Here is a 20,727-nt window from a genome sequence, read left to right on the forward strand (position 1 = left end):
AGGTGGATACAGCTACACACACCCCTCTACAGATGCTTGGGAGTCCTGGCATGGCGTTGTAGGATAAGCATTGAACTGCTTAACCACAAGTTTAGTGGTTCAAACCCACCAGCTGCTCCTTGAAAACCCTGTACAGGGTCATTATGAGTCCTAACTGACTCAATGGCACTTAACAAAAACAGCATGTGCGTGAGCAAAAGAAATGCTCATTGAGCGAGGTGTCCAAGAACGTTAGTGTTTGGATTCTGGTGATTAAAAGCCACTTATTCCAATGGGTCAGTTACATAGTCATATACTTTGCTTTCTCTCCTGCATCCTTTCCCAAGTAGAATTATTTTTTCCCTTTCTGATAGCACATAAAGCCTGCATCTGTTTTTCTGGTATATAAAATGCTCTGTGAATAGCAACCAGTAATTAATAACCTTTCATCCAAGTAGGTAATATATTGCAGTGAATTTACTGTTATGAGTATATCAATATCATTTAAAAACTATATGCTGGGATATAAAGGCAACGCTGAAGTGTAAAATTGCTAATGCAAGCTCATAGCCTGGAAAATGATTTCTTTTCATAGTTTTCTTCATTTGAAAATGTTCCCTTTCAACTGCAGATTTTGTGGTTTGGTGCAATGAAGGGGAAATTTATTCCTTTGACACATTTATTCTTTTAATAGTTATTCATTTGAAAAAGTTTCATTGGATGCCTATATATTTTGCAGTTTTCAGAGAAATTCATTTTTGACATTAAAAAAAAATGTTTATTCATTTAAGTAGGTTCTCACTCCATGGAACTATTACTAATTTAAAAAAAAAAAACTGGATTTTTTTGTGAATTCTGATGAAACAGAAATTCTAGCATCAACCTTGTCTGTGGCCCTAGAAACCCTGGGATGGCAGGAAAGAGTCCCATCATTATAGGACTCTTTATCATTATCAAAGCATAGAAGAGTAATTTGAAGAATAATACTTGACTAAAGAGTAGTAGATGTCAATAACTATAGCATTTATCATGCTTTTGAAATTCTTATCATAGAGCAATTACATAGGACTAGTTTGGGAGTGCAGTATGTATCCATGAAAAAATATATATCAAACTGCCCCACATAGACTGAGAGCAGGGTATCTGTTAACACTTGATTTATTCAACATTTAATATTATCACTATAACTTCAAACAAACTTTTTACTTGACTTTTCCCAGCCTGAGCAGAGTGATGATGTGTTCTTATTGTATGAGCAGTTAAACAACATATGTTCTTATTTTCTTCACTCTTGACCTATTTCTGTCTGTAGTTCCAAAGACTGCACCTACTAACGTCAGTGGAAGAAGTGGAAGGAGACACGAGTTAGTCATTGCCTGGGAGGTAAGACAACCTTTACATGACAGAATTTATTGAATTCTTAGAGAATAAGGTTACACGTAAACTATGTACTTGGTACAGAGGGGCCACATAATTTCTTTTGAATGAGGTTAAGAAACACTCTGAACATGCTTCTGTAAGATGAGTATTGTCAAATGAACGTCTCATTTTCATAGTGGTCCCAGTTGACTTTTCTTCAAGTCTGATGTTTGTTTTCCTACAGGGTGTTTCAGAATTAACTTTGAATTATTGAAACATATACTATCATGGATAACTTAAGGTGTTTGTGTAATTTAATGTGAAATTTAAATATTGCAAAATTAAAGAAGCACTCTTAACTTATTTGGAGAGTAACACCTATGGAAAGGATCGTCAGCCCTGGATGGAGGGAGGTCCTTGGTATCACAAACAGTTGTCGGTTTGAACTACCCAAGGGTGGCATGGAAGAACAACCTGGAGACCTGCTATCCTAAAATTACCACCAAGAAGACCCTATCTCATCTAATCCAGAAAACAATACAATGAGTGATGATAATATTTCTCATTTTATAAATTGCAAAACTGGGGCAGAGTAGAATTGAGACTTTGAATACATATTTTATAAACTTTCATGTATTGCACCATATAACCTCTAAAGTTTCTTTTGTCAAGAAAGAAGTATATGGTAGAGGGATGTGAGGGATACATGTGTTTTCCATAACAGTATTAATGCTAAGCAACCCTCTTGTCAAGTATATCTATGTAGCTTACAGAAGTCCATGGATGGTGCACACAATTACTGTTCTTGGCAACTAAACAAAAGGATGGATCTTCAAGTCCATCCATAGACACCTCAGAAGAAAAGCTTGGTAATTTTTTTTTTTTTTTAAATAAGCCATTGAATTGGCAATGAAACAGAGTATTATCCTGAAACCCATGGGGTCACCATGAGCTGGAGTCAACGCAACAGCAACAGAAACAAAAATGACTTTTAGAAAACTGAACAAATCTCTGTCTCTAAGAATGGTGATAAAATGTACAGGAGGGGAAAAAAAACTTTCCTAGTAAGAAATCTTTGATGATCACATCCTCTTTCCTGTTCTTTAGCCCATTCCTATTTTCCTCAATAAATCTTGATGTCTTATTTTTGTAATTGTTGTTGCTGTTTTTCCATAGAGATATAAAGCCTGACCTTCACTGCGATCAGATTTGCCAAAATAGAATGGCCTTCATTATGTTTTGACTTAATAGTCTGTCTCTCTTTCTCCACCCAATGCACTTTTATTCTAAAATAGAAAATCAAAGAAAAATGTATTTATTTAACAAATATTTATTGAGTATTTATTGTGTGTCAAGCACTGTGCTAGTCAGTTACTGGTAACTAGGTTAATCCATGACTAGCTATTCAATCACCATTACTTCTTTCTGTAGTGTATATTTGATTCCTACTTTCAGGAAATTGACTGCTCGCTATTAAATATACATATATTTTGCTCAGTGGTGCTTTTACCTTTTTCTACTCATTTTCAATCTCAAGTTTACTACTTTTTGTGTAAACCTATCCTGGCTCTTTACTTAATTTTAAACATGCAAAGTTTATAGCATATATAACACAAAATGTTTCTAGAATAAATAGCATGCAGCTGTTGTTGTTAAATGCTGTTGAGTTGGTTCCAACTCATAGCAACCCTGTCTAGGGTTTCTGAGGAGCAGCTAATGAACTTGAACTGCTGACCTTGCAGTTCAAACCAACCTTGCAGTCCAGTGCATTAACCCACAGTCCTACACCAGGTCTCCCATGTTAGTAAAGAACAAAAAACTTTTTTAAAAACTTGAAAAAAAAGTTACATTAATATATCCAATATTTGCTGTACAAAGCACACTGCAGAGTATTCCCAGTGACAAGATTTTCTCAGTCACCAGACCATATGACAGTTTACCCAGAATGTGAAATTCTACTGTGGAATCCCAAGACCTTCATTTCATATATATAACTAATTGGAGCAAATTTGTTTCACTTGAAGAGTTTCCAATACTCTTGATAGTTTTTCTAAATGCCAACTGATGTCATTTAATTTATTTATTTTTTTTTTTTTTAACTTTTAGGATCCCAAAGATTGCCAATGTGATTTGCTATGTTGCTTTGCAAAGCAGTCAAAATGTTTGAAAGCCTTTGTTTCTCTAGTTATCCATAAGAAAAAATAATTAAAGATTTGAAGTTGTTGGGTTTTATTTTTCAAGAATGTCATTTTGTTGACAATTCATAGCTCTTCTCTTCTTTAGCCAGTGTCTGAAGAGTTTCAGAATGGAGAAGGCTTTGGTTATATTGTGGCTTTCAGACCCAATGGAACACGTGGCTGGAAGGAGAAAATGGTGACATCCTCTGAAGCTTCAAAATTCATTTATCGAGATGAAAGTGTCCCTCCTCTTACTCCCTTTGAAGTGAAGGTTGGCGTTTATAACAATAAAGGGGATGGGCCTTTTAGTCAAATTGTGGTCATCTGCTCAGCTGAAGGAGGTTAGTTTCTATATCACACTTATTTTTATTCAACATTTTAATATTTCATTTGTTATATGAATGACAGATTATTGTACATAAATTAGAAAGCATAGATAGTCCAAAGACAAGATGAAACTCACTTGTGGTCTAACTACTTTTTATTGGTATATATTCTCCCAAGTGTTTTCTCAGATTTCTGAATTTTTTATTTATAAAAGAAAAATAGCAGATCCTTTCATATGGGCTGATTTATGTTCTTCACGCTCTGATCCTATAAAGTAAAACATCTTTCCATGATAATCACTACTAGTGATGCCTGCTGTATATTTTATTTCCTATATAATCATTTCATTAATTCTTTGTGGTATGAAATTTAGCTAATTTTATATTTAACCCAGTATATTGTAAGGAGGGAACAGTCGCTGGACAAAGATGTCATGCTGGGTAAGATGGAGGGTCAGAGAAAAAGAGGAAGACCCCTAATGAGATGGATCAGCCAGGTGGCACCATTGATGGACTCAAGTGTGGCAGCAGTAGTGAGGTTGGCCCAGGATCGGACATTGTTTCGTTCTACTGTGCAGGGGGTCGCTATGAGTCCGTTCCGACTTGATGGCACCTGACAACAACAACAACATTTAAATATTATGTGAAATAAATTTATGTTGGTATGTGCTGTGGAGTTGGTTCCGACTCGTAGCGACCCTGTACAGGGTTTCCGAGGCTGTAAATTTTTACGGAAGCAGAAAGCCTCATCTTTCTCCCACAGAACAGCTGGTAGTTTCGAACTGCTAACCACTACAGTACCAGAGCTCCTTAAAGATTTCACTTTGGGAACCAATAAATGTAATTTATTTCTAAGCCTGTATATAATGAATTGTGTTGATAAGAACGGTATCAGAATGTGCTTTCTTTTTTTGGGGGGGTGGGGGGAAGCTTGTTACACAATGACATCATTAAATCCTCATGACAATCATGTCTAATAGACATTGTTATCTCCATTGTGCAGAAGGAGAAATTGAGACTCAGAAAAGTTACAAATCTTGCTCAAGTCATACAGCTTATGTTTAATTATTATATTAATACCAGGTCTGCCCAATCATGAAATCTTGGATTTTTCAATAGAATCCTGCCTTCAAATACATGATCTCATTGAATGTGCAAGCTAAAACTAGCCAGTACTCAACACCTGGTAGGCAATATATCTACATCTGTTTTACAGATGAGTAAGGAAGTCTTAATGCAATGTGTTAAGTGCTCAGCTGCTAACTGTAATGTTAGTGGTTGGAACCCACCAGTCACTCCACTGAAGAAAGATTTGACATTCTGCTCTCCTACCAATTCCAGCCTTGGGGAATTTCTGTTATCATGGAATTACTATGAGTAGGAATTGACTGGATCACACCTAAAAGCAACATATGAATAAACTGTTTACCTGTTATTTGCTAGTGATTACAAGTCAGGATGCTAACCTCAAGGTCAGCAATTCAAAAGTATCCCCCATTTCGCAGGAGGAAGGTGAGGCTTTCTGCTCCTGTAAAGACTTACAGCCTCCAAAACCCTATGCAGGTTTGCTATGAGTCCAAACTGACTCATAACCACCACTGCCACAGTCAATGTTGTTGTTAAGTGCTGTTGAGTTGGTTCTTACTCATAGCGTCCCTATACAGGTTTTTCAAGGAGCAGCTGGTGAGTTTGCACAACCAACCTTGTGGTTAGCAGCCCAGTGCTTATTCTACAGTGCCACACCAGTCAATAGTGAGATGAAAACCCAGCTTCTACATCAAAATCTTGGACTCTTAAATTCTAATACAAAAATGAAATTTCTTTATTGAGAGAAACTAATTCCTAAAAGTTAGTTTTTCCTCTTATGAGAAACACAGTGTGCTTTATATTCCCTGAATCTGACAAATGACTAAGAAATTATTTCACCAAGTCAACACTCATTTGACATTCTGAATAAACACTGTCGGGTGAACTGACACTTTTACCTCTTTAGTTCCTACATATGTAACTTGAGTAGCTCATGATAATTATTATTCATTTTGGTGCTGTTACTTCACAGGGGAAAATAAACAAGGTATTTTGTATATTGATGAAAATAAGTATTTTCTTAAGTAAAGTGTAGTTTTTCAATGCAAGCTGTCTTGTAGTTTTGTAAAATAGATCTGAATTTTGTAGCAGAAGCAAAAAGTCTATCTGCTAAAAGAAAACCAGGACTATGATAGGACGACCAATGACCAGGAATCATAGGAATTCATGTATACCATCTCAAGTATCTGAAATGTTTTCAGTTATAGACAGTGTGCCATATTACTTATGTTTTCTAATTTAAGTCTAATCAAAGGTGGCATAGGAATTTCAAGCCCCCTTCTATTTTGAAGGAAACTGAAGCTCAGAGAAGTTAAGTAACATCTTCAAATTCACACCACTAACAAGTGACAGCAAAGATTTGAACCCGTCTGTATGACTCCAAAGTTCATGGCTCTATACAGTCCCCTAACACATTCATTCAGGCAATGTCTGAGCACATATATGTCCATGGCCCCATACAGGTATTACAGAGTTCAGATATCCCAATTGGACAGCGAATGCAACACATGTTCCCCTTGTTTACAAAGCAATTGCACTGTGAGGTGTATAATGGCACAGTAGTACATATATGACATAGGCATTTATTATAACTATCAAGACATGTACACATTTGTCTAGAAGTCATTGTTGTTAAGTGCCTTAGAGTTAATTCTCACTCATAGCAACGCCATAAAAAACACAACAGAGCACTGCCCTGTCGTGGATCGTCCAGAAAATTGTTACACTTGATCCCATTGTTGCTGCCACTGTGTCAGTCTATCTTGTGGCGGGTCTTCCTCTTTTTCACAGACCCTCTACTTTACCAAGCATGATGTCCTTCTCCAGGGACTGATCCTGCCTTAGAACATGTCCAAAGCACGAAAGACAAAATCTCACCATCCTGGCTTCTAAGTAGCTTTCTGGCTGTACTTCTTCCATCACAGATTTGCTTGTTCTTCTGGTAGTCTGTGGTACTTTTAATAACAAATTTCACATCTCAAATGCATCAATTCTTCTATGGTCTTCCTGATCCACTGGCTAACTTTCTCATGCATGTGAGGCTATTTAAAATATTATGGCTTGGGTTATGTGCATGTTGAAGTACATATTATATTGAGAAAGTGCCTGTTTTTGTTACTTTAACATTGCTTCAACCTAATTATCAAGTTGTTGTTAAGTGCCATCAAGTTGATTCCAACCCATAGCGACCCTGTATAGGGTTTCCGAGGAGCAGCTGGTGAACTTGAACTGCTAACCTTGCAGTTCAAATGGCTTTGCAGTCTGGCGCATTAACCTACAGTGCCACACCAGGACTCCAATTATCAATTATTAAGTACATAGCCCCAAAGATACTATTGAGATGAATTGTAGAAGTTTGTGAACATCCTTTGTATGATATCACACCGATACTGCCTTTAAGAAATTCAGCTTTATGGTTTCTTGACACCCTTTGCTTTTAAATTAAATTATAGCAGCTGCCACAGTGGGCACCCTTCAGCTAGAAATAGCTTGCCTTTGGAGATTTCTCTTTCAAACTACATAGGAAATATGTATATTTTCTTTCAAAGACAATTAGGTTGTTGCTGTAATATATTTCATAGTAACACTTCATTTATTTTGCTACACTTAAATATTAAAGAAACTAGGCAAATTAAATCTGGGAAGAGTTTGATTTTGTTCTGACAAATAAATTGAAACATATATTTGGGATTTGCTCACTCATTAATTTTACTCATTTGGAACTTTATGTTTAAGTGTGACTATATTGTGTAGAATGAGAAAGGCAAGACAATGGAAAAGAAGAGCATTTCCCGGGAGACAGCAGAATCTGAGTTCTTAGCCTTAACTTCCTCTAATGTAAAAACTGAAGATCTTGAAGTAGAAGAAAATTGAGAGTATGCCCATTTGTTCTTCCATCATCACTAGGTGCTGTCAAGGTGATTTTTAACTCATAGTGATTCAGTATGTCAGAGTAAAACTGACCTATAGGGTTTTCTACGTTGTAACCTTTACAGGATTACAGTCCTGGTGTGGCACTGTAGGATGAGCACTAGACCTCAAGATCAATTTGAATCGCAAGGTTCGTGGTTCAAACTCACTAGCTGCTCTACAGGAACCCTATACAGGGTTGCTATGAGTGGGAACCGACTTCATGACACTTAACAACACAACAACGACAGTAATCTTTATAGGAGCAGATCACCAAGTCTTTCTCCCACAGAACAGCTGGTGGTTTCAAACTTCTGACCTTTCAGTTATCAACTGAGTGCTTAACTTTTGCACCACCAGGTCTCTTTCAATTAACCTATATGCTAAAGTATCTGTTTAAACAATTGTTCTAGGATAGGCAGCAATAATAGATCCACTTATTTTTCATCCACTTGGCAAATTGTTTTACCTAGCAAGGATTGGAAATTTCAAAAATTAAATCATTTTTTGAGTCAAAGGCTATAGTAAATGTCTAACATTACATATTGTACTCATACCAGCACAGATTCATTTCTACTATCTCTATAGATGCTTACTTATATAGATTCACAGAATAACTTTATCATTATTGTTGTTGTTAAGTGCCAATGAATTGTTTGTGACTCATAGCAACCCTGTGTAACATTTCCAAGGAGTAACTAGTGACTGGAACTGCCAACTTTGTGGTTAGCAGTTCAGTGCTTATCCTGCAGCACCACACCAGAACTCCTTTGTCAGTATACCCTTCCCAAAAGTCCAGCTGATCTGATTCAAGTTGTATTTCTTCATTAAACAAATTTTGCTTCTTTGCTCTTCCATTAACCAGTCCACCTGCTTGTCATGTCAAAGTGCCCCGATTCTCTTAGATAAATTAAAGAACAAGATGGATGAGTCAGGTCCTCTTTTCCTGCTTAGGTCACCATTCTTTTCAGACCAGAATACTAGGAATATGCCCAGAACACCATGGAAAAGTGGTCACCCTCCACAGCTGACACCAAGCCAGAAAAAAATGTGCCAGATGCTGCATCAAATGAAGCCCCCAGAATTCTTGTTCTGAGGCAAGCATAGAGCACATAGACTTGCAAGGAACACCTCACAGTATTCTCAACCTACTTTTGATTGAGACATCAATAATGGACGACAGTCACATTCAGAACATATTTCCAAAAGAATTTATGAGCATTCCCCAGACCCTTTTCTTTCTCTCTCATCTTGAATATAATCCTAATATTTTCAAGAAATAGAAAAAAAATCCCAACCTAATACATCAAAATACATGGCATAACTAATATAATGTTTTTCAAGACAAAAAATCAAATCAGCATTCACATCCATAGTTCTAGAGTTACATAATGGTCTAATTTATGTTTGAGTTTTCCACTTAGTCCTAGTTGCTGCAGTTTTTTAAGGGGAGAGAATATGAGCTTACAATTGCAACTAATAGAAAAACAGAGAAAATTAAATATAGATTCATTATAGGTTAAAAGATTTGTCATGGACTTTAGCTTTTTCTATTTGATTTTTTCTTTTGCCTTGTATGTAAAATTGTATTGATTTTATTTTTATTAATAAACAAAAGTCTCTCCTCATTTGAAGAAAATGATATGCAATTATTCCCTTGCAAATGGAACTACCACAGCTCAAATTAAAACTCAGCGTTCATGAGGTATTAGTCTCCACATCAGTTCTTTGCTGAAGCTGAACTTAGTGGGATTTATGTGAACTTGAAAATTAATAAATTGGCATATTAGTTATAAAATACAAGGAATAATTTCCTGTCTTTGCCAGATGATCCATTTGGATTAGCGCCTATAAAAGTTCAACTGTAGCTGCCTTTACTGAATTTTTAAATAATGAAACCATAACCCTTCTCGCAAGGAGTTTATTAAACTCTCCTTTGATTAATGCTATATCCCACCCCTCCTGGAAAGTCAGATGTATGATCAATATTACAAGCACAGCCCCCCCCCCATATTACTTGGAGAACACCAGCTGCTAGGTCACTTAATCCAAATGTATCATCTAAATTCATGAACATGGCAGTGCTGTTCAAAATGTTTAATCTAACAGAAACAGAATTATATCAACCAGCCTGCCCACTTCATAGCCCAAAATGGGAGTTAAGTTATACATGCCCTAATTAACATCATGATAAATTAAAGAAAAAATAGATAGACCCTCTTCGGTCTTTGAGTCTATTAGACAAATGCTAGTACAATCTCACAAAAGGTCCCTAAAATGTCATCAAATTACAGGACTGCAATAGGCAGCTGTGAGAATGACAAGAAACATACTGGCTTAAAGATCAGGAAAGTTATAGAGATGCAAGGTAGTATTTAGCAAGACATAGAAGTAGAGAGCCCAAGTAGGGACCACAGCACCCATATTTGTGAGCCATAGTTTGATTTGGTGAGAAATGGGGAAGATCAATGGCACAGAAGCAGAATAGGGTAATAGCATTGAACTCCCAGAGTTCAAATCCTTTTTCCACCATTTAGCAACTGTGTGACCTTAGACAAGATGCTTAACCTCTTTGTCCCTCAGTTTCCTCATTTGAAAAATAGTCATGTAATAATAAGGTTGCTTTGTTTTTGTTAAGTGCTGTCGAGTCAGTTCTGACGCATAGAGACCCTGTATAGGGTTTACAAGGAGCAGCTGGTGCATTTGAACTGCTGACTTTGTGGTTCAAAGTCCAGGACTGAGCCTACAGTGCCACACCAAGAGTCCAGTAAGGTTGATGGCAGGATTAATTAATGCTTATAAAGTTCAGAAAGGAGCTCTGGTAGCGTAGTGGTTACGAATCGGACTGCGAACCTTAAGGCCAGCAGTTTGAAACTACCAGGCGCTCCGCGGGAGAAAGATGAGGCATTCTGCTCCTGTAAAGATTTACAGCCTCGGAAACCCTGTACAGGGTCGCTATGGGTCGAAAACGACTCGACGGCACTTAACAACAACAACAACATAAAGTTCAGAACAGGGCTTGGCACACAGCTAATCCTCAATAATAATTATTCTTATTAGCTTGAGTTCTTGCCCTCACCTGTGTTATTTACACCTTTTTGTTTGTTTCTAATCTTAATCCACCCATTCCTCTATCAATTATTTGGTGGCAATTGGGCAATAAAAGAATGATTTATATGAAGTGTTTCAAAAAGCTTGTGGACAAATTGCATTAATTTTTAATTCCGTTTTTCCATGAACTTTTTGCAGCCTCCTGGCATAAATTCCCTGTAAAATCTCTTTACCTCAAAACTTACTCTAAGAGAGGAAGAATGATCCAGTTTCCTTCTTTGTGCCATCTTAAATACAGCAAAGGAACTAGCACTTGAGGGCTGAGTTCTAGTGAGGGCTCTGTCAGACCCCAGAAGTAGAATTTAAATGAATCAATTCTGTACATGCCTCTTTTCTTATCTTCAGAATGAGAGCATAGAATTAAACCACACGTCCATAACTCAAAAGCTGATAGGGTTCAGGCTAGAAATATAAATAAGTGACTATCCCAGTCAGTGTGAGACATTAGAGAAAGGTAGGGACTTGGCAAGCTGAAAACACATTCTCTGACCAATGGAGCCAACTGCTATTCATCATATGACAATTTACAGTCAAGAATTCAGGTTTGGTATATTTTCAAGGAAAGCCAAAAATTCCTATGTTGATGTGACATATTAGAATTTAAATGTTTGACTAGATTTGTTTAGGTAGGTAAACAAAACATGAATATTTTCCATTCATTTGTGATCCTTGATCCAAATAATTTTCCTAAATTACATTTAGTTATGACATTTCCAGTGTTCAGGTACAATGCGATGCCTAGACAGAACAGCTCATTTCAATCCAAACCAGACATTATTTCATACAATACGTTGTTCTTGCCTGAAGACAAACTTTTTGACCTGCATGTGAATGTTCAGTAGGGTATAAGCAATACCTACTTCATCTGACTGAGGTCATTTTTTTTTTACGTGCTTACATTTCTAATTCATATCATCAGAGGTCTAGTCTGGTTCTGTGTACATCCGAAGGTGAAACAACAACAACAAAAAAAGCCTCTTTATTTCTTGTTTGTCTCACTCACTCTTATTCAACTAGATGCAGCTCTAACCCTGATAAACTCTCAAGAGTTTTTAAGTAGCGGTTAGAGTGTTTGGGAAGTTTGGAAAGGGTTCTGAAATTTTTTTGTTAACTTCTTTTAGAAATTTCTTGTTTCTATTTGAGAAATACTTAAACTTGTATAGTGTCAGTAAAGCTGATCAAGAAATCATTCTTGTCTCTAGAGACAGATATAAAGGCTGCCACCCAACCACATATTTTGTGCTTCTGAAATTATTTTCCCCCTGCAATCTTCTTTGACTAAGATGTAATTGCTTCAATAATATAAAAGCTAAAAGAAGGTATTTGGCACGCAAATCTCTGCAATGCATTCATTCTGAAGATAAACAAAACTGCTACTGAATAGGAAATGATATCCAAAGTGAGGTTCACTTTGAAATAAATTGTATCCTAAATCCTGAAGATCAGGTTGTATACAGTTTAAGAACATCTGCATGTCCTTTTGTTTACCTGCAAATCAAGAAATTTAACTCCTACCGAATAGCAATGGAAAAAAATGTTATTGAAAGTCTCCTAAACAGATTGTAAAATGAAACAGAAGTAGACACTGTTCTCCAAGTTTATCTTTTTAACTTGATAAATATGTAAATAATTGGGAGCTGGAAAGTGGGATGAGGTAAACCCTGAGCAAAATAGTAAAAAATATTCAAAGTGTGGCAGAATAAAAAATTACAATTTATACTATAACAACAATTAATTTCAACTTCTGTGTCAAGATTAATGTGAATTTGCAAATCACTTTGACTTAACCCAATGGAAGCATGTGATTGTAATAAAGGCTTTGCCGAAAGAAAATAATTGCTTAGTGCAAACCTATACCTTTGAAAAAACACCTTTTGTGGTTTTTTTCTGTAGTAATGGTATTATATGAGTTTGATAAATATTTTTCTATTAATAATACAAATCAGGCTTTCTAGAAATAGAAGTGGTCATTTTCCATTAGAAAAAGAAGGATCTCAGAAGATAATTGTAAGTTGTTCAATGTCTGTAGTCAAGTATTTTGTTGTTGTTAAGTGCCATCAAGTCAATTCCAACTCATAGAACCTCTAGAGGTTTCTGAAGAACAGCTAGTGGGTTTGAACCACTGACCTTGAGGTTAGCAGCCCAGTGTTTATCCTACAACACCACAATAGAACTCCAGTTAAGTCTTTTTAGGAGAAAAATCTTAATTAGAACTCTGTCACCACTATATAGTTTTCTAAATTTAAAAACCTTTTCAAAAGGTAAGACTAAGCTCTTACTAGTGATATAGGATTTATATCAAAGTTCCTATCATGAGTTGTTTTTGTTATTTTTTTTCCTAATTAAATGTGTACGAAAGTGTTTGAACTATAATGTGGATTTTATTCTGCCATTTCATCCAAAGTGTATTTGTGACACAGTACTTACAATTCAGTAATGTCAGAGCTAGAAATATGTTGTTCCTTTTGTAGAGTGCACCCTAAAATAAAGTAAACCTCCTGATGCATGCCAGTCAGACACTGTGTATTTCATTGAAAAAAATAGTAAGAAATGTCACTGAACGTGAAAACAGATGAAAAAGTAGTTTTGAGCAACAGTACTAGGACCTTCAAGACTTTCCTGTCTGACCTGTACATATCTTAAAAGTCAGTGCATATCCTTTAAATATCATGACTCATAACATCTTTTTATATAAACATGGAAATTGAGTTTTGTACTTGGAATGACCAAAAAAAATCTAATAAGCCTTTAACTCTATTTGTACCATCACAGGGTAAATAAAAAAAATATAATTAAAATAACAACAGTAAATGACATTTGGTGAATATTTTAAGTACCAAGCACAAAGCTAAACATATCATATGTATTATTCCATTAAAACTAACTTTAAATATCTTTGTGGTAAATACTCTTATTATTAAATAATACAGATGGTAGAGGTGGGGCTTATAGAGCAGCAAAGCAACTTGCTGAAGTATGTTGTTGTTGTTGCTAATTGCCATGAAGTCTAGTTCAACTCATAGAGACCCTGTATAGGGTTTGTGAGGAGCTGTTGGTAGGTTTGAACTGCCGACCTTGTGGTTTGCACTCCATTACTGACCCTACAGCACCACACCAGGAGTCCTGTTGAAGTCTAAACATATATATATATATATATTTAATCAAGTGCAAAAAGAAATGATTGACCTAGACTACAAAGCCTGTTCTTTTGATCATTGTACTAGGTTGACAATACCATCAGATGATTTGAATTCTCTAGAAATGTCCTAGCTAACCCAAGATTAAAGGTCTTCTTTGTCTTGATAAGGTATTGAGACTTATCCAAGTACAGAAATCCAAAACTGTCATCCTTTAACTTGTTGTGTTTGCTGTAACTACCACAGTACTTTATTTCAAAAATAAACTAGAAGGAAGTTAGCACCTGACAGATTCAGTTGCAATGCTCTGACCAACCTAACTTGTTACATTCACCATATATTATCCCATTTTTCTTCACACAGAACCCAGTGCTGCTCCCACAGATGTCAAGGCTACAAGTGTATCAGTATCAGAGATTCTTGTTGCATGGAAGCATGCTAAAGAGAGTTTAGGAAGACCACAGGGATTTGAGGTATGAATAGACTTCTTGAAAATAAGCCTCTTGTTTCTTTCTGCTGACACGGAATTTTCCTACAAGGTGGCTTGGTGACACTTCAACTGAATTATATTCCTTTGAAAAAATGCTCTGTAATAAAAGAAGCATGAGATCTATTTTTCTACTGATATGAACCAGTAAGCAGTTTCCATGATATCATTCAAATGTATACAATAAATGAAAAATTGACCTTTAAATAAGGAGTCATAGGTGGATATTTTCTGGTGTTCAATTTAAAAAAAAAAATGCTTTTGTTTTCTTGTTTCCAATTAATGCATTAGCATTAAAAATAAAGTTTTCTTTTCATACTTGTTGGTTGTTGCTCTTGGTAAGTGCCGTTGAGTCAGTTCCGACTGATAGTGACCCTGATAGGGTTTTCGAGGAGCAGCTGGTGAGCTTGAACCGCCGACCTTGCAGTTCAAACAGCTTTGCAGTCTGGCACATTAACCCACAACACCACACTTATTTCCACAGTTCAATTCTGAATACATTCAGAATTTAATGACCTATCTCTATTTTGCATGATTAAAGTGACTATCTCTTAAATTTTGCTACATTAAACATAGTCATGCCATGTTTGTACGTGTGAACAATTTAATGATTTCAATGAAATTTTATGTTACATATGAACTAAAGAATTGTGAGTGGTTCTTGCACTCGCATATTCTACACTAGAATGATCCCTACTTTCTGTACAACACTTTTACACTTTTCTTACTTGGCCAATCTGGAAATAAATTTATCTATGGTTAATTGCATTTGACAAAGGTATCAAGACTATACATGGGAGAAAGAAAAATCTTTTCAACAAATTGTCCTGAGACCACTGGATATTTCAAATTGGATTATTTAAGAAAATGAAAAACAAATTTGGATACCTATATCACACCATGAATGAAAGTTAAGTCACAATGAACCAAAGACCTATTTGGTTGTTGTTAAGTGCCATCGAGTTGGTTCCAACCCATAACATTTGGTTTCCAGTGAGCAGCTGGTGAGCTTTAACTGCCAACCTTGTACTTCAAATAGACTTTGGAGTCCAGCACACTAACCCATAGTGCCACGCTCAGAAGCTCTTATCAGTGTAAATTGGATGACCTTGGATTAGGCAATGAATGTTGTTTTTTTTTCTTAAATATGACACCAAAAAAGCAAACCAAAGAAAACACACATATATTTTATGTTATTAGAAGTGAAATCTTCCATATCTCTAAAGGCACTGTCATTGAGAGCAAAAATAGAAATAGACATTTGTCCACTAATGTTCATTGCAACACTATTCACAATAGTCAAAAGATGGAAACAAGCCAAAAGCTCATCTACAGATGAATGGATCAACAAATTGTGATTTTTGTTGTTGTTAGTTGTCTTCAAGTCAGCTTTAATTCATGGTGACTTTCTGGTGACCATATAACACAAAATTGCTGTGCCATCTTCATGATCCTTGGCATGTTGTAGCACTGTAGAATCAGTACTGCACTGCAAACCACAAGATTGGCAGTTCAAACCCACCAAGTGCTCTTCGGAAACCCTACGTAGGGTCACTATGAGTCGGAACCAACTTGATGGCTCAACAACAGCATATCAGTGTATCTCACTATGTGTTTTCCTTGATTCTCTACTGCACCAAACATGATATCTTTTTCTAGAAATTGATCTTTCCTGATGATATGTCCAAATAAGCAAACCAGTTTCTCTATCTTAGCTTCTAAGGAGGATTCTCTTTGAATTTCATCTAAGATTGATTTGTTTGTTCTTCTGAAAGTCTCAAGTACGAGTATATTCAGTAGCATTTACCCACACCTCAGTTTGAATGCATTGATTGATTCTTCTGATTTCCTTTTTCACTGTCTAAATGTCACATGCATATGAGGAGATTGAAAAGACCATAACTTAGATCAGGCATACCTTACTCATCAAAGTGACAACTTTTCTTTTTAAAACTTTAAAGAGGTTTTTTGCTATGGATTTCCCGCTTGCAATATTTCTTTTGGTTTCTTCACTGCTGTTTCCAGGGATGTTGCTTATGGGTCCATTTGTGAATTTTTTTGGTTTTTTCATGTTCAGATGTAATTCTTATCGAAGGCTATAGTTTTTGACCTTCAAAAAGTACAAGACTATAAGTTTGTCATGCTGTAGTGACTATGATACTAACAGACTTAACTGGGGTACTTAAAATACCAGCAACATCATCCATAAATGGCTGGTTTCATCAGTTCTTCCAGACTAAAACAAAGAATAATGGACTACTTTCAAAAGAAACCAATGAAAATGGTAGAATATTGTTCTATGATAAAGAGAAATGAAATCCTAATGCACACTACAACATGGATAAAATCTTAAACTTTATACTGATATGCACAAAAACATCCACACTTGTAGATAATACCCACTTGACCTGGCTTCAATGGCTGGATGATCAGAACTCAACTAGAAGAATAAAGAAGAGTTGATGAACTTGACCTACACCTATGGATGCAGTAGCTCAAAAGAGGGAACAAATCTTTACAGTGAGGATCATTCCCACCCCCTAGATACACAGGGTAAACAGGGATGAGCAACTTGAACATTGGCTACCCAAGGCGGGAGGGCTACAAAGGCAAGAAGTGACTGTCTTACAAGCTTTCAAGAGGGAGCCTTGATCCAAAGGGCGTGGAGGAGGGTAGAATCTTCACTGAGTAATATCCAATCTGTCTGGGCGGAGCTGATGAAAGGAGTGCACTCTTGTAGCACAATAGTGAATAATTGCTATGAGGACTGACTGTGAGGGTTGGAAATGTAAAGGCAGAAGTTTGGTAGCAAAAGGAAAGGAGTGATTGACTTTGCAGTTCAGGAGCGGAGGCCCCTGGGACCATCAAGGGAGAAGAGGGGAGTGCGGGACCCTACCAGAGACACAGTGATGCCAGAGACGGAGGCAGAGATGATGATGTGGAGAAATGGAGCAGCTCGGAACTCTAGACCCAGAGAGGGAGAGGGGCTGGGTGCTGACAACCAGGGGGGAAGGCATGCAGTGTATACCCTTTGGTTGGTTAATGATGCATGGAGGGGATTGTAACCATGGCAATGAAATGATATATGCTAGGATGAATGTCCAGCTAAGGTTCTCCCATGTAAACTATCACATAATTCACAATAAAACATTTTTAAAAAATGTATTGCAGGATCAAATGATGGTAATAATAAATGTGACTTGGCAGTCAAATGTAGACTGTTGTTGATGACATCATTATTTAAAATATAACAATATTACTTAAAATGTAATCATGTTCAATCCTATGGCAGGTTCTATATACATAAGTATAACTTTTATTTCATAGAATACACCAAATTTTATTAATATGATCTGAAATATAGATTTGAGTTTGACATTGTTGTTGTTGTTATTAGGTGCCATTGAGTCGGTACAGACCTGTAGTGACCTTATGCACAGCAGAACGAAACACCGCCCGATCCTGGGCCAACCTCACTACTGTTGCCACACTTGAGTCCATCGATGGTGCCACTTGGCCAATCCATCTCATTGGGGGTCTTCCTCTTTTTCTCTGACCTTCCACCTTACCAAATACGATATCCTTCTCCAGTGACTGGTCCCTCCTGACAATATGTCTGACCCTCCACCTTACCAAATATGATATCCTTTTCCAGCGACATCTTCACTCTTCAACACTTTAAAAAGTTCTTGTGCAGCAGGTTTGCCTAATGCAATACTTTGTTTGATCTCTTTGGAATGCGAACAAATACGGATCTCTTCCAATCAGTCAGCCAGATAGTTGTCTTCCAAATTTCTTGGCAGAGATGAGAGAATGCCTCCTGTGTCACCTCACTTTCTTGAAAGATTTCAATTTTTATTCCATCAATTCCTGGTACCTTGTTCTTTGCCAATACCTTCAATGCACCTTGGACTTCCTCCTTCAGTATCATTGGCTCTTGATCATATGCTACTTCTTGGAACAGTTGAACATTAACCATTTCCTTTTGGTACAGTGATTCTATGTATTATTTCCATCTTCTTTTGATGCTTTCTGCATCATTCAATAATTTGTCCAGAGATTCTTTCAATAACGAAAAATTGAACCTTGAATTTTGTCTTCAGTTCTCCAAGCTTGAGAAATGCTGAGTGTGTTCTTCCTTTTTGGTTTTCTGATTCCAGATCTTTGCACATTTTGTTGTAATATTTGGCTTTATTTTCTTGAGCTGATCTTTGAAATTTTCAGTTCAGCTCTTGGACCTCCTCATTTCTTCCATTTGCTTTAGCATCTCTATGCTGGAGAACAAGTTTCAATGTCTCTTCTGACATCCATTTTGATCTTTTCCTTCTTTCATGTCTTCTCAATGACTTTGTGCTCTCTTCATGTATGATGTTCTTGATGTCATCCCACAGCTCTTCTGGTCTTTGGTCTTTAGTGTTTAATGTATCAAATCTGTTCTTCAGATGATCTCTAAATTCAGGTGGGATATATTCAAGGTCATATTTTGGCTCTTGTGGACCTGTTTTCATGCACTTCAGCTTCATTTTGAATTGGCATATGAGTAATTGATGGTCTGTTCCACATTTTGACAATATATCATTTGAAAGAAAAAGCTCTTAAAAAAATTATGCTGAATGAAAAACATCAGTCACAAAAGAGTAAATATTGTTTAATCCCCCTTATATAAAATAGCTAGAATAGAAAAATATAGAGAAATCAAAGTTTATTAGCGATTACCAGTGGTAAGAGGGAGCAGAAAGAGGTACTGAGTTAAAGGTGCTGGAAACAATGAAGATGGATAGTGGTAATGGTTACGCAAAATGGTGGATGTAATCAATGTCACTGAGTTGTACATGTAAAACTGCTAAAATGATTAAAGTTGTATTTTTTATATACATTTTGTTGTTATTAATTGATATTTTTTTATTGCAACCCTATGTGACAGAGTAGAACTGCTCCATAGGATTTTTTTTTTTTTTTCCTGTTATGGCACTGTAGGATGAGCACTGGGCTGCTAACCACAGTGTTAACAGTTCAAACCCACAGGCTGCTCCTTGAAAACCCTATACAGGGTTGCTATGAGTCGGAACCAAGTTAATGGCACTTAAAACAACAACAATCTTTACAGAAACCAGGTCTTTCTCCCACGGAGCCAGTGAGTGAATTCAAACCAGCAATCTTTAGCAGCTGAGTGCTTAGCCATTTACGCCACCAAAACTTTAACAACACATACACAAATATTCAGTAGTAAGTGAAAAGATAACTCATAAAATGGAAGAAAATATTTCCAAACCATCCATCTGCTAAGTATCTAGTATCTAAAATATATAAAGAACTCACATGTCAAAAATAAAATGACAAATAACCCAATTGAAAAAATTGACAGAGGATTTCAATGGACATTTTTTATAAAGTAAGTTTGCAAATGGCCAATGAGTACATGAAAAGATTATTGGCATCATTAGTCCTAGGAAAATACAAACAAAGTCCACAGTGAAATATCCCTTCACACCCATGGGATGGCTATAACAAAACAGAGCAGAGAAGTAAGTGTGGGAAAGGCTGGAAATAATTGGAACTATTTTATAAAAAATGTCCATTGAAATCCTCTGTCAATTTTTTCAATTGGGTTATTTGTCTTTTTATTTTTGACATGTGAGTTCTTTATATATTTTAGATACTAGATACTTAGCAGATACAACATGCATTGCTGCTGGGAATATAAATATAAACTTTGGAAAACTGTGTCAGTTATCCAAAATGGTAAACATAGAGTTACTATGGTGGTGGCACTGGTGTTGTGGAGGCAATTCCAATGCATAGCGACCCTGCATGCACTACTAAATATATACCCAAAATAACCGAAAGTATATGTTCATGCAAAACCTTGTGCATACTTCTTTATAGCAGGGTTGTTTATAATAAGCATAAAATAGAAATAGTCCAAATATTCGTCAAGTGCTGAATGAAAAACACAATTAAATATTTTCAGTCATAAAAGGAAATTATTTTCTGATTGGTACATGCTACAGAATATTGAAAGTGCCATGGGCTGCCAAAAGAACCAAGAGATCCATTCTGGAAGAAGTGCAGCCAGAGTGCTCCTTGGAGGCCAATATGGCCAAACTTCGTCTCTCATACTTCGAACATATTATAAGGAGGTACTAGTCGCTGGA

At 36.3% G+C, this 20,727-nt stretch overlaps 1 protein-coding gene across 1 annotated transcript in view; it reads left to right on the forward strand.

The window, feature by feature from the left end:
* Nucleotides 1–20,727, forward strand: part of CNTN5 (contactin 5) — a 704,421-nt gene that overhangs the window by 614,995 nt on the left and 68,699 nt on the right. The window contains exons 17-19 of the mRNA XM_006833948.1: nucleotides 1,292–1,362; nucleotides 3,622–3,856; nucleotides 14,449–14,558. Of these exons, the coding sequence (XP_006834011.1) occupies nucleotides 1,292–1,362; nucleotides 3,622–3,856; nucleotides 14,449–14,558 (416 nt within the window). The remainder of the gene's footprint in view (nucleotides 1–1,291; nucleotides 1,363–3,621; nucleotides 3,857–14,448; nucleotides 14,559–20,727) is intronic.

The sequence above is a fragment of the Chrysochloris asiatica genome, unplaced genomic scaffold (genome assembly GCF_000296735.1).
Source record: "Chrysochloris asiatica unplaced genomic scaffold, ChrAsi1.0 scaffold00008, whole genome shotgun sequence".
NCBI lineage: Eukaryota > Metazoa > Chordata > Mammalia > Afrosoricida > Chrysochloridae > Chrysochloris > Chrysochloris asiatica.